The 13,790-nt window shown below is 39.0% G+C and overlaps 2 protein-coding genes across 8 annotated transcripts in view; one reads left to right on the top strand and one right to left on the bottom strand.

Annotated features, from left to right (window-relative positions):
• The window catches only part of NEB (nebulin), a 194,586-nt gene extending 189,858 nt beyond the window's left edge, over positions 1-4,728 (top strand). The window contains exon 164 of the mRNA XM_043525557.1: positions 549-4,728. Coding sequence (XP_043381492.1) covers positions 549-722 — 174 coding nt within the window. The 3' untranslated portion in view covers positions 723-4,728. The remainder of the gene's footprint in view (positions 1-548) is intronic.
• Positions 4,729-7,308: 2,580 nt separating this feature from the next.
• Positions 7,309-13,790, bottom strand: part of RIF1 (replication timing regulatory factor 1) — a 58,359-nt gene continuing 51,877 nt past the window's right edge. For 4 of the 7 annotated variants that reach the window (XM_007056687.4, XM_043525516.1, XM_037912640.2 and 1 more), the window contains 6 exons: positions 12,119-12,268; positions 11,707-11,784; positions 11,497-11,612; positions 10,221-10,374; positions 9,034-9,142; positions 7,309-8,546 (listed from right to left, as the gene is read on the bottom strand). In XM_007056687.4, coding sequence (XP_007056749.2) covers positions 8,326-8,546; positions 9,034-9,142; positions 10,221-10,374; positions 11,497-11,612; positions 11,707-11,784; positions 12,119-12,268 — 828 coding nt within the window. In that variant the 3' untranslated portion in view covers positions 7,309-8,325. Of the gene's footprint in view, positions 8,547-9,033; positions 9,143-10,220; positions 10,375-11,496; positions 11,613-11,706; positions 11,785-12,118; positions 12,269-13,384; positions 13,495-13,790 lie in introns of those variants that run through there. The other 3 variants (XM_027819047.3, XM_043525517.1, XR_006284958.1) reach the window with 2 other exon arrangements.

Genomic DNA, 13,790 nt, shown 5'->3' with positions numbered 1-13,790 from the left:
GGGTTGCTTTTTAAACCTAAAGCCAGGGACCACATTTATTACCATTAGCTGAGGGTGTGCAAGTTAAATGACAAATTCTAGCTGTGGCCAGGGGGACCATTCCAGGGGGAATGCAAGGTGTGTATAGTGCTGCCCTCAGCAAGAGTTCTACAAGGGGAGGGCAGCTTAAAATTGGTGGCTAGAGCTCTGTACAAGTCTGCCATTTAAAGTTGCCCAAATGATACACTAAGATAGGGCATCCCTTTTCTGGGCTCCAGCCTCCTTCATGAAATGGACATTACAGACTGTGCAGTGTGACCGCCAAACTAACCTTTTCTCCCACCCCAAGTTGGGCAGACATGGAATACATGGCTGGAAACTACAGAGTTTATTTATTGGGGAGGAGGGGAGGGAGAATCAGGCTAAATATTTACAGGCATAAAGAGTATGAAATTGAATCCTTAGGTGGTACACTGCTGCCTTATAACCTGTTGAACAATTTGTGGCAAGTTATGGCTTTCTTTAACCTCTTAGTATAATGACTTTTTTTTTTTTTTTTTTTAAAATAGAAGACATACCGTGCCATGTATGACTACATGGCATCTGATGCTGATGAAGTTTCCTTCAAAGATGGGGATGCAATTGTAAATGTCCAAGCTATTGATGAAGGCTGGATGTATGGGACTGTACAGAGGACTGGCAAGACTGGCATGCTTCCAGCCAACTATGTAGAAGCTGTCTAAATGAAAATTAGATCTTCTATAAAGCATATCTACGTGGTCAAAACACCTCGGCACTTTTTTTTTTTTAAAACCACAAATCAGACTGGCCACTATAAATTCAACCCTTTCTAAAGTGCCTATTGTTTTCCCCACTTGATGGCGTCTTATGAATTGTCATTCTGAAAAAAAAATATATATAACAAAATGTTTAAAAAAACATTTACAATTCATTTCTGATGAGAATGTTTGCTAACACACTAGTAGTCCCTAGAGCACTGTGTTCTTCCAAACTATCTTTTTAGGACTGGACTTGTTCATAAAAACCTATTACAATGCCATCTTCCCTAAGTTATTTTTACGCAAGCAAAATTTTGACACAAAGGGTTCTGAGTACCTTTTGGTTTAGAATCCAGTTGAATTTCACAGTATTCAAATATAATTTTAAAAAGTCTGCATCTTTGTTCGTTTTACTGGTTTTCCTATCATGCACCCTAAGATTTTTCTATGCTGTTCTAAAAATGTTTGAATACATTTATTGTTCCCAATAAGCAACATGTAAACTCAACATCTCAAACCAGCCACAAGTAAATACAGAAAAAGCCTCTCCTCTCTCCTGCTTGCTGAGCACTGATGCATGTTTTTTTCATCTGATTGTGGTGGTGTCAGTAGTCACTAATTTACAGGAAAACAGCTTTAAGTTCACATTTCTGCAGTATGATTGATGCATTAACTTTGGGTCAAGAGCAGTGAAATGATCTGCATATTAAACACAATCTTGCTACAACACAATCTTGTCTGAAAATCCTTGAATTATACATATTCAAAGATCTTTATTCCACTGTTACAAGCTATAGTTGAGGCCAAGATTTTAAACGGAATTCAGAAAAGAAATGGACACACATTCATGTGGATAACAAAAACTTCAGTTACATTAGTATGATTTTTTTAAACCAACAAGTTTGAAAGGCACATAATACTTCAGGGCATTAGCTAATCTCTAACTGAGGGGTTTGGGAAAAAATTATGGGCAAATTAATTAACTAACTTCCCCCCATCTAGTGCTGGCCCATCAGACAGAATACTGTGGTACAGGTACCAGTGTCTAATGGTCCAATATGAAAATGGCTACGTTCCATTTATCAGCAGGTTAAATTTTACAGCAAAGTGGACTGAGCAGCCTGACGAATATCTCTAGAAGACTGAAGCCTCTCCTTTGGCTATGTTACCCGTATATTTTCAGCACAAACTCACTCATGTTCTGGGACCAGTGGTTTCCGGTTGCCACATCATGGTCCTGGAGAACAGCGCTTTCTTACCAATAATCGCCTTTCTGTTAATTGTGTCTCTTACAATTCTTGATGTCTGGACTGTTCTCCTCTTGCTGCAGTTCACAGAAGCAGATCAGAGTTTTGGAGCTGCGTGGTCTGGCCATTGCTCCCTCCGCTCACTCCAAGATGAGTTGTTTCCAAGCTGTAAAACTTGCATAACATTAATATTCCAGAGATAACAAAATTACTATGTACATTGGACCAAAGATCAACAGTCATATGGTAATGTTGCCACTTAATACTTGGGCAGAATTGTGGGAGATGCTGCTAGCAGAAAGAAAATTATCGGTGAGAAATTTTCCGTTCTGCAGCTCTGTGTCTTCCACAGTTCTTGAAGTCTGTGAAGTAGTGAGCACTGAACAGATGTAGGAAAGGTTATAGAAAAGGTAAAAAAGGGAAAAATAGTGTCCTTCCTCATCTGAATTATTTGCTCAGAGGGCAAAATCATTTACAGGCCACCACCTGCAGCACTTTCCTGCCAAAGGATGCCTCTGCAGAGGACAGGAAGTCCACCTTGTAGTGCTTCACAAACAAGTGTCTGCTGTGGATGTATTAGCTTGTTTTGTCCTCCAAGTCCCCAGAGTTTGCAGAATGTGTGCACTGATCCCTTCTGGAACAGGAACCTCTGGAAGCCTTCTACGCTTCCACAATGTGTGATCTTATTACTTAATGCTTCCAAGTCTTCTATTGCTGAGTCCTTGCCCTTTTGGATGGAAGAATACAACAGGACCCCTGCTCTCCTCATGGACTCTACATTTGAGGTAAATTTTCAGAGTGCTTCTGACATTTAATGTGTGCCACTTCTCCTTGGTGGGGTGTTGTGTCAGACAGAATGAAGGTAGAACCCCCTTTTGGGAAGCATGGAAAGAAGAGTTCACCTTTAGGATAAATGATCCCAGAGTCCTGAGCTCCACCTTGTCCTCATGTACCATGCAGTAAGGTTTCTGCATAGAAAGCGCCAGGAGCTCCGACATTTGCCTGGCAGACATGATGGCTATCAGAAAGCAAGTTTTCATTGACAAATAAAATGATGACACTGACACCAGTGGTTCACAGGGGTGTTGTCAGGGCTCTCAGTACAAATGGCAAGTCCCACTCGGGATAAAGAGGTTTAGGTGCCCACTTGGCTAACTGGACTGCCCTAAGGAATCTACCTGGGGGTCCTCTACCAGATGGCCCCTAAACCCTACAAATGTCACACTAAGGGCAGACACCTGATGTGCAATGACACTGGGTTGGTACCTTTGTCAAAGACTTATTGACGAAAATTAAGATAGCTGGAATTCCTGGGTTTCTAGGATTTGCTGTATGTTTCTGGCACAAAGTCGCAAAATTTTATCCAGACAGGAGTATGGTTTCAAGGCTGATACTCTTAAAAGAAAGAAATGTTCTGATGAGTTTGAAGGACAGACCTAATGATACTACTACTGATTCTCTTTCAGTAGCCAAGCTGTTAGATGGTGTCTGTTTGGGTCTGCCTGAAGCAGAGGACCTGGTGAGATAGCCTGCTTCTTTGGGAGCGGTAGTGGGGGTCGTCCCAATTTCAGCTCTACTAGGTCCAAAACCAGGATCTCCTCGACCAGTGCGGGATTACCAATATTACTGTCAGGTGTTATTTTATTTTCTGGACCACCTTCCCCAATAACAGGGAGGGTGGAAATGCATACAGGGGGTCCTGCAGCCATCTGTGTGATAAGGCATCTATCTGAATGCATCTGTGGTTAAGTACTTTGGTCTCTTTGCATTTATGTGGTTTGCAAATAGATCAGTTGAGGGCAGGCCAAACAACTCGACAATTTACTTGACAACTTCCTGATTCAAGCACAACTTAGAGCTGTTCACCTTGCGCCTGCTAAGCCAGTCTGCCTTCTGGTTCAGGTTTTCCTTTACGTGAACTGCCCTGAGGGACAGAAAAGAATGCTCCACCCACTGAATGATTTCCATTGCTTTGCAATACAGTGCTGGGCTTCTTGTTCTCTCCTCATTCACATACACAACCATGGTCCTGTTGTCTGATCAGGATGTGGTTCCCTTCTAGGCTGGACTGGAACCTTCATAGTGCTAGCTTGACCACACTACAAGGTTTATGCTGTGAGTCCTTTCCTCCATGTTCCAGATGCCTTGAGCTGTTTGAGACCCCAAGTGCGCTCTCCAGTGCCTCTGGCTAATGTCAGTTGTGAGGATCAAGGGATGTGGAAGGCACATGGATTCACCCTTGCAGACAATTGCCCTGGGCTGACCATCATTTTAAGGAGTTAACCTGCACTGGAACTCTCACTTGACCTTTCATGCATTCCAGGAAGTGGTCTCATACCTTTAAGATGAAGCCTGGAAGGTCCCTGATGTGTGACTGCACCCATGGAGTGATTTCTATGCTTGATACAAGAAGGCCTAGCAGCTGAAGCCTCAGCACAATAGTGTCTTGCAGTTCCAAAACAATGTGATGTCTTGAATCTTCTGGAACCTCTCTAGAGATGGATTTTTCCTTGCTATCGAGGTGTCTGTGGGTACTCTGATGTGAGTTAGTTGGGTGGATGGAAGCAAGGAGCTTTTCTTGATACTGATGATCAAGCAATGGGCCTGAAGGAGATTCAATGTCTACAACGTAGTTGTGTGTGCCAGTGATGGCGGTGGAGCTCATTAAGATGTCGTCCAGGAAGTGGTACAGATGGTTTCCCTGTGACCTGAATCTGAATATGATTTCCACCACCATCTTTGCAAAGACCTAAGGAGAGCCAATCGCAAGCTGAATGGGAGCATCTGATACTGATAACGCTTCCAGCCACAGCCAAAACCATAGGATCCTGCAGTGTGACTGGGAGATTCACGGATGTCAAAAAATCACCCTGGGACAGGGATGACACTGTAGAAATTGGGACTTCGTCCAGGACTTCGTTTCCTTCATCCACTTGTTAAGCCACCTGAAATCTAGAATGGCTTGGAATCCTCTTGTACACTTCTGAATGAAGAAAATAGATGAAAGATTCTCAGAGTTGTACTCCAAATGAATGATCTCACTCCTATATCCAAGAGGTGAGAAATCTCATTCTGTATTAAAGCACATTTTATGGGGTTGTTCGAGGCGGGGAACTGGATGAAAAATGACAGAATGGAGTCTAACTTGATGGAGGATCCCTAGCTCATTATCTCCCTGACTCACTGGTCTGTGGACCAGAGCCGCTAACTTCTGTTTTTGCTAGTAGGTGCTTTTGAAGAGGGGTGTGTGTTGGGGGGGCACTCTGACAGTTTTAGGGGGAGGCTAATTTCAGCATATTTATACACATTTTTCATATTCTAGTTATTGAAGGTGTCTATCACTGGTATCTTTACTATTTTAATAATGATTCAATTGTTATGAACTATGTAATTACATTATCATGAATTACAGTATATTAAAATCATTGCAATCACAAGCTGTCTTCACTAATATCCCAGTTTAAAGACATTATGTCTCTCTGTGGATTTCTGGATGAAACTGTTAGCAATCTTATTTACATCTAGGTTCCCTGCTATTGTTTTGATGCATGTTAAGGACAGTTACATTATTCAGTTGCGTTTGTCCCACTGATGACTGGAGGCCATTTTTAAGTCTTCTGAAGCTGGAGAATGAGTTCAGGATGATACAGGCACAGTGAGGAGGATTCTTCTGAACGTGCAGTACTCTGGAAACATAGTGCTTCCAGAATACTGAAAATGACTCCAAGATCTCTTTCTTGATGGGTAATAGCTAATTTAGGACCATCATTTTGTATGTATAATTGGGATTATATTTTTTCTTGTGCATTATTTTGCATTTAACATGGAATTTCATCTGCCATTTTGTTGTCAAGTGACTGAGTTTTGCAAATTTCCCTTTGTAGCTCTTTGCAGTCTGTTTTGGACTTACCTGAGTAATTCTGTAGCATCTGCAAACTTTGCCACCTCACCATTTACTCCTTTTTGCAGATCATTTATGAATACGTTGATCAGCACTGGTCCCAGACCAGTACAAGCCCCTTGAGGGACACCACTATTTACTTCTCTTCATTCTGAAAATGGACCATTTATTCCTATCCTTTGTTTCCTTTTAACTGGAATGCCTGGGAATGCTTTCAGGATCATCTAAAGATGCTTAATTTAATTTAATGACAAGCCTTTTGTTATTGTAATCACCCTGCTTCTGTTTATAAACAAACTCCCTGCCCCAAGGGCAGAAGCTGGGAGCAGCACAGAACTCATCACATTCCACACTCAAGCTCTGGCTCCTGGGTGCTGAGCACCCATTATTTTTTTTCCCCCGTGGATGCTTGAGCCCCGGAGCACCCACGGAGTCAATGCCTATGCTGCGGATGAAGCAATCCATTCCTCCAGGAAATGGGAAATTCTGCCCCCAAGCTCCAGCTCTGGGCAGAGACTTATGCAGCCTGTCATGAAAAGGCTTTGGGAGCTACAATGTTCCCTTGGGGATTTCCTCCCAAGTCACGGTTCCACAGCTTCCCTCTGGAGAACCTGCTGGTATTCTTGCGAGAATGAAGGCTGAAAGGAACACATTTGTCTGAAGACTGGTCTGTACCCTCTCGTAAAGGCATGGTGGGGTGTTGGAAGGGACCGTTTAGATTCTGTGGCACTGCCGCCACTATCTTGTCTAGTTTTGCTCTGAAATGCAGGGCTCCTGTGAATCTGGCAGAACACGGCGCCCACTTTGAGTGGTTATTCACCTTCCAGGGATGGAGCCATACATCACTGAGCTGGAGGCCCTGGATTTGGCTGAAAAACTCATTGCACTCTCTAAGACCTCAGCAACTAAACTATTGCCAGGGAAACTTTCTTTAAAATAGAGCCAAAGTCAGAATGGTCTCTATCCTTTGAGGGCTCTGTGATCTTCCAGCCAGGAGGCCTTAAACATCTTTTTTTGAGAGTAGCCTCCATTTTTCTGTTTGTGAAGAGCCAGCAGAGAGGCACTACAGCTGAGGCTCTGAGGGGTTCCAACACCTGGATAAAAAAAACTGGCCCAGGTAGAGAAGGGGCTGTGAGGGAGATCAATGCTCACCACTACACCAAAGTTTGACAAAAAAAGTCCCTTAGGCAGATGCAAAGGCAGGAGCTGTGAAAATCACCATCATAATAAGCATTATTAAGAACTCGCTGACTAGACCCTTCAGACAGCGTTTGCCAGGAGAGTTCTGACCACTGCCTGAGACATATCTTCAGACAAGTTTCACGTGCACCATACTTCTTGTTCAGCATACACTAAAAAAAGCGGTAAGAATTTCTATTTGCAAGTAAGACTGCATTAACCGTTAGAGAACTATTCATTGTTTTATTTGTACATACAGAAGTCCTAAAAACAGCTGCAGGATTCACATTACGTGACTGTCCATTCTGGAATCTACAGTACATTATATACAAATTATATTTCCAAAGTAAAACCGAAGAACTTTCACTGAACAAGGTCTTTGAGAAGCAGCAGTGCATTCCATGCAATCAAAATTCAAAATCATAAATTATAACCAACATCTGCAACCATAAGTCTATACATAATATACAAAATTGTGCATGTCAAATCTACTTCTGTGTAAGATTTTTCCAGTGGGACATAACACTGCTGCACATAACATTGTACGGGCACATGAAAGGAGCCTGAGAAGTTCTGCAGCAAACCCTTATGACCTCATAAGCCAATTCTATTACCAGCTTTACCTTTTGAGGTCTATAAAAATGCATGCAAAAATAGACTAACTCAGGTGCTTGACAACTGGACCTTACTGAGATGTGAAAGATACTACTGTAAGGAATTAGTCAAGCATAGCACATCTCAATATGAAATAGGGTCTAAACCAGAAGGAATTCTTCTCAAAATATCAGCAATTTAAAAGAACATCACAGGAGCATTCGATAAAACTGAGCAACACTTTCTGGTTTCAATTAATTAGAGTTCTGAGATATATAACCTTTTACATTTAATAAGGCTTCACAGGAATAAAAACACTTTACATTTGAAAAATATTTAAGATATTATTTAGGTTTCACAGTCTTTGCTATTGCATATCTTAACAAGCTTACTTTTAAGTTACTTGAAAGACTATGCACAGCTATAAAACAAATACTTTTAACATGGAAATGATCCCACAAATTAAAAAAAATTAAGCAATACACCATGATACACCGTCTCCCTCTGTGTTAAAAAGTTGGCCATTGCATGAACGTTCAGTTTTTTATGGAATACTTCATATTATCAGTCAAATATAAAAAACTTGTTTTCAAAAACTGTTGTATACCAAAACCTCCTGCTTGAAAAGTGTTTCAAGTACAAATGACTAAACAGAGCTTTCATTGGGTGGTGACTTCCAACGGGACTGCAAATTTTTCATAATACAGTTTGTCATGCTACCAAGTTTCTCTTGCATTTCAAAAAGTTGGCTCCCCGAATAACTGTGGAGATCTTCAGAGGTTAGCTGAGCAGCAAGTGCACTGACCTGGCTCAAGAGATCTGTTGTGGGCTGTCTATCTGTGCTCAAGGCAACTTGTTCACTCAAATCTAAAAAAAGAAACAAAAGTGATTAACATACACTATTGTAAATGTATCTTACTTTTAATCTGAGTGAAATTTATTGGTATGGAAGTGTTATGAGTTTCTGCTATGAAAAAAATGTGTTTAAGTTGTCTATATCACATTTATGGTACCAATATAATTCAGCTGCTGAATCCGTAAAATTTAAAAATATTCGACTTTGATATGAATTCGTTAGCATGTTTCTTATAAAAGTCTTCTATTTGTGTTCTAACTAGTATCAATGACATGTAGCAAAATACTGATAAAGGTGATCTCCTCCCAAAACCAGCGCAATTCAGTTACACAGCAGTTTTAAGAAGCTACCATCACACAAAGGTATTAATCGGTTTAACTGAATTTGTCACACTACTCAAACTAAGAAAGCAACAAGTTACACTTATATTATGACAAGGACAGGAGAGCAAGTGACAAAACCCAAATCTGAAGTCAAACAAGATAACGCAATGTTTACCAGTTGCAAGTCTTTCTTCATCTGTGGAAAAAGGTTTCTCATCTATGACATTTTCTGCCTTCTCTCTGTCTTCAAGGACTGCAATTTCATCAAATCCACGAGCCTTCACCTACAGATTTAATTAGGAAAAAGATCAGAAAGGAAAGAAGAGTTTTCCCCAAAAGGAAGCAGTCTGAAATCACCTGGTGGAAAGCACTTATCAAATTTAAAAAACTGTGATTTTAATTTCACAATTTTTAAACACAACTGCTGTTTAACCCCATTACCGTGGTCATTACCTTGGTAAAAAACGTGACCTGTGAGATATGGGCAGCATGCAAACTCTATACCAGTGTTTCCCAAACTTTTTTGGCCACGGAACACTTTTTAGCCTATTACGGAACACTTATAATATTATTTTGTAGTAGTTTGGTTTTCAAATACAAAATTACGTTTATTGTCAAATATATTTTATTTTATAAAACAAAGCAAAAATAGAACTTTAAAATAACTTGAATTAACAATTTCTAACTGGAAAGTGCGTATAAAGTAGTACAAAAATGAAGTGCAAGAGTCAAAATTAAATTCTAGATTCTTTCACGGAACACCTATTCACATCATGCGGAACACCAGTGTTCCGCGGAACACAGTTTGGGAAACGCTGCTCTGTACTAAGCTGTAAGTTGGTTTCCACCACACTTGAATATTGCTTTGATAGACAAATGTTAAAATTGTATTTTATGTCAATATTAAAGCACGTATAAGATTGGAAACTCCCATATTATTGGCATCACAAGTTATTTTTTTAATCCAACTAGTCACTGACAACACTGTGCTCAGAAACTAGTCGTGTTTCAAATTTTAAGACACCTCATTTTATCGACATTCAGAAATCTCTCACCATGTGAACTTTCAGGCTTCTTGGCGAAGCAAAAAATTATAATTTTCTCATAATGAAATATTACCACCACCAAACAGGAAAAAGACTGAGAGGCAAGGCTTGACAATTGTGACTAGCTACGCTGTTGCACTGTTACTCAGCTTGCAAATTTAAAATTAAGTTTCATGTTAGTTTTAATATTGTATTTTAGCCTTTTTTCAGTAAAAGTTTTATATTTTTTTTAAATGTAGATCTCCTGTGAAGACAGTTAGCAATGCAGGACTTTATGATACTGTCTATTTCATTATAGTACTTAAAACAGCTTTACCTGTTGCTCATGATATCCTCTAAGAGCCTTTTTAACATTGGAAACTTTAGGAGAACGGATAGGAAGAGTTTTGATTTCAGCTGCTGTCAGAGTACTCAGGTCACCCACTGTCTTAATATTCTTTGCTCGAATGAGCTGCCCCAAACCTCTTGCCCTGAGGGGAAAAAAAGGATTCTGTATATTTATTCCTACTAAGACATGAAAAGCTATCGGTAGGATCATGTTTCCTTCAGAGGCTGAGAAGAGGAGGAAGAGAGGTGAGAAATCTGCTGGAATGTATAGCTTTGTATTCATATAAAAGAAGGAGAAAAAAGTCAAAGCAGATGACATCTTTCTGCAGAAAATAAAAATTTTGTTCTCCACAGTTTATTGAATTATCCATAAAATGAATGGCTTTTAAATTTAATTAAGTAACACGAATGTGAAAAAAGGAGTACTTCAAAAACAGGTCATTCTGAACAGGTCCTGTGGTAACTCCAGAAAACTTGTCTTTTGGTATATGTTTTCAGATTCAAAACACACAAAAAACCAAGTTAGTTGAGCCTAGTAAAGCACTGGAAACACTCATCCAAGTTTTCGTAAATCTGAAATAATGCTCTTTCATCTCTTGAAATGCTCACTGCACAAAGCAGCATTTGACAATTTTTAATAAAATATGCAGACAGGTCTGGTGGGCATTATCAAACATTAATATCAGCTCTGTTGAAAGAGCTGACATTCAGAATATGAATATATATAATATATATATATAGCAAAAGCTAAAAGAAAGGTCACAAATACTGCAGAATCATAAGCTTTGTAATAAAATCTTGTTTAACAGATTGTGGAACACGTTCATGTTCTAGAACACTAAAAATATATGAAACAAACATGATATAGGTAGGCTAGAAAAAAAAACAAGTTCATGCATCTTCCATATCTGAGTACAGACAGATAATGCAGTGGTAAAAATGCTAGCAGCTGACCCACAATAGTGCCCTCATTGCTGCTTTTACAGCTGGGGTTACCCCTGTGCATTCCTGAAAGAATTTGCCATGGCCTTTTTGTATTCTTAGGACAAGAATAAAAGAGTTGAGCATTTCTGCTAGATGCTAAAAGGAGACTAAATTTGACAGTAAAACTTCCTTTTACTTTTTTTTTTTTTTTTTTTTTTTTTTTGCAGGAAGTGCCTCTAATGAATGCTAGAATTAGAGACTGATACATCTTAACAGAAAGGTTTATAAAATCCATGGAGGTGTATTAAGAGTTTTTAGTCTTGAAAGGAATAACCACTTACCAAATGTTTGATGTAATCTGAGGTAAAATTATGTCAACTGGAGCTTTACAGCCTACCAATGCAGGGTACACACTCTCTGTAGGACACGGCAGCGACTCCTTGGCCATTTCAGTAATCTTGAATAGTATAGAAAAAATTATTAATTAAGTATCACACAACTAAATACAGGAGAAAATAGAGAAGAGATACATGAACTGAAGCACTTCTTACTAAACACTTCTTTGAGCTCTTAAATTTAGCGTTACGAGATCCTGGGGACAGAAGTCCTTTGGTTGGAGTGGTAATATGCTGGATAGAAAAGAGGAAAAAATCTCTCAGGATCGTAGATATTTAAAAATAGTCATAGGATTTTAGTTCTCAACATAAAGCTCTTCATTTCACAGAAGGTGAAATTAGAATCAACCAGACTAAAAAAGTATTTCTTTCATTTACGAATTCTAAAGCCTGTTCTATATATTGGCCATTCTTGGAACTGTTTACCCTTATATTTAAGTTTACACTTGAGTAAGACTAGCTCCGATAAGAAAGGCATACAGTTATGGTATAAAGGTTATGCTATACAGATTGTACTAATACCTAGAAAGAACTATTCTGAAGAAAACTTAAAACAAACACAGTTTACCTTGGCTTGGGTATTAGATGAAATTTTAAAACTTCGCAAAGATGGTGAACTATTCGAAGAAGAATGAGACCTAACAACGGGACTTCTCCTATCGATGTCATCTGCCAATCCTTCTTGGTAAATTGGATTTGCAAAAGAGACTCGACGAATCTGTTTTTAGAGATTAAGTGATTTTCATAACTAAACTAATAGAATTTGTATTGTCACAACTATATTGTCAAATTAATTTCATACTAGATAGATCTAAAGTCTGAGATTTCAAACAGTTGCATTCATCAGATCTCCTGATTCATACAGCTGTGTTTCACTAAAGAATATTTGAGACCATAATAGGTTGTGGGTTTGTTTGGCTTTTTTTTTTTTTTTTGGGGGGGGGGGTGTTACTGCTACAGGAAAGGTTACAAACTTTATAAAAAATTGCCCAAGGAATACAATAGTGAGGTGTTGATTGCACAGTGATTTTGCACTAACACTTATTTTCTTTAATAGTGCCAAAGCCTTGCTGCATTACAACTTGGGTGTTGCTACTATGCAAAGACTAATTAGGAGAGTGGCATAAAAAAGTGCGAACAAGAGAACCAAAAAACAAACGGAAACGTTCATAACATGTGTGGCTGAAAGGACAGAGTGGGAGTGAAAGAGTAGCAGTAAGACAACAAGAAAGGGAAGATGCAGGGTTGAACCAATGGGACAATAAAGTGTGTATTTTATTTGGTAATCCACATTTTCATCATCTAGTGTATTTACTGACCTTACTGGTTAGTTTAGACAGATTCTTGATATGGGAGATTGGGGGGGGGAGACAAACAATATAAATATACACTATATATTTCCTTGGATCTTTGGTAAATAGATATTTACCCTAATCCTTTCCAATACCCTGGAAGAAACACTGAATGAGAACATACTGGATCACTGAATTTCATATTCATATGCTGGGTATAGGAGTCATACCATTAGAATTATTCTGAAACACTGAAATAGCTGATTATTGTGGGGAAAATATGAAAGTTATTTAAATCCTGGACATGCAACACTAAATAGAAACTTCAACTCATGTCCGATTTGCCTCATGTTCCAAAAAATTCCACCCTAGAATCGGCTCATAAGGGGCATGTTACCAGGTGTTAAAAATTGAACTTATTACACAAAGGAAGTATCAGCTGTAACCACCGTAGACACTATCTTTCCAGTATAAAAAGGAGAGCATTCAACAGTTTTTAAGAAATTAAACATCTATATTGCATGTAGCAGATAACTGCCAACCTGGTCAGGGCCCCATTGTCCGAGTTCCGTACAAACAGAGAAAATTAGAGTCTCTTGGCCCAGAGCACTTATATTTCACAGCAAGTCACATAACCAGTGTTAAAGGTAACCTGCAAAGGGAAAAAAAGCTGGGCTAGTCTCCCGCTTTCCATTCTGCTTGTTTATGATTTCATAAGGCCTGAAATTATTGCTTATTTTTTACTGGAAATTTAGGTCCTGTCTAGTTCAGAAGATTATGATGACAGGAAGAGGAGGACATGATATCACAAGAGCCAAGAGTGAATGTTGAACAACTGACAAGGGAAGAGGTTTTTAGTCAGAAAATAAAACAAACAGTTTTATTTAACATCTATTTAACATCACTGACCACGAATTTGGAGAACAGAAGGTTTTATTAAAGATTCAA

This window comes from Chelonia mydas, chromosome 11 (assembly GCF_015237465.2).
Source record: "Chelonia mydas isolate rCheMyd1 chromosome 11, rCheMyd1.pri.v2, whole genome shotgun sequence".
Classification (NCBI taxonomy): domain Eukaryota; kingdom Metazoa; phylum Chordata; order Testudines; family Cheloniidae; genus Chelonia; species Chelonia mydas.
The sequence above is the reverse complement of the archived record's forward strand: the minus strand, read 5'-3'. Positions and strand labels throughout refer to the sequence as shown.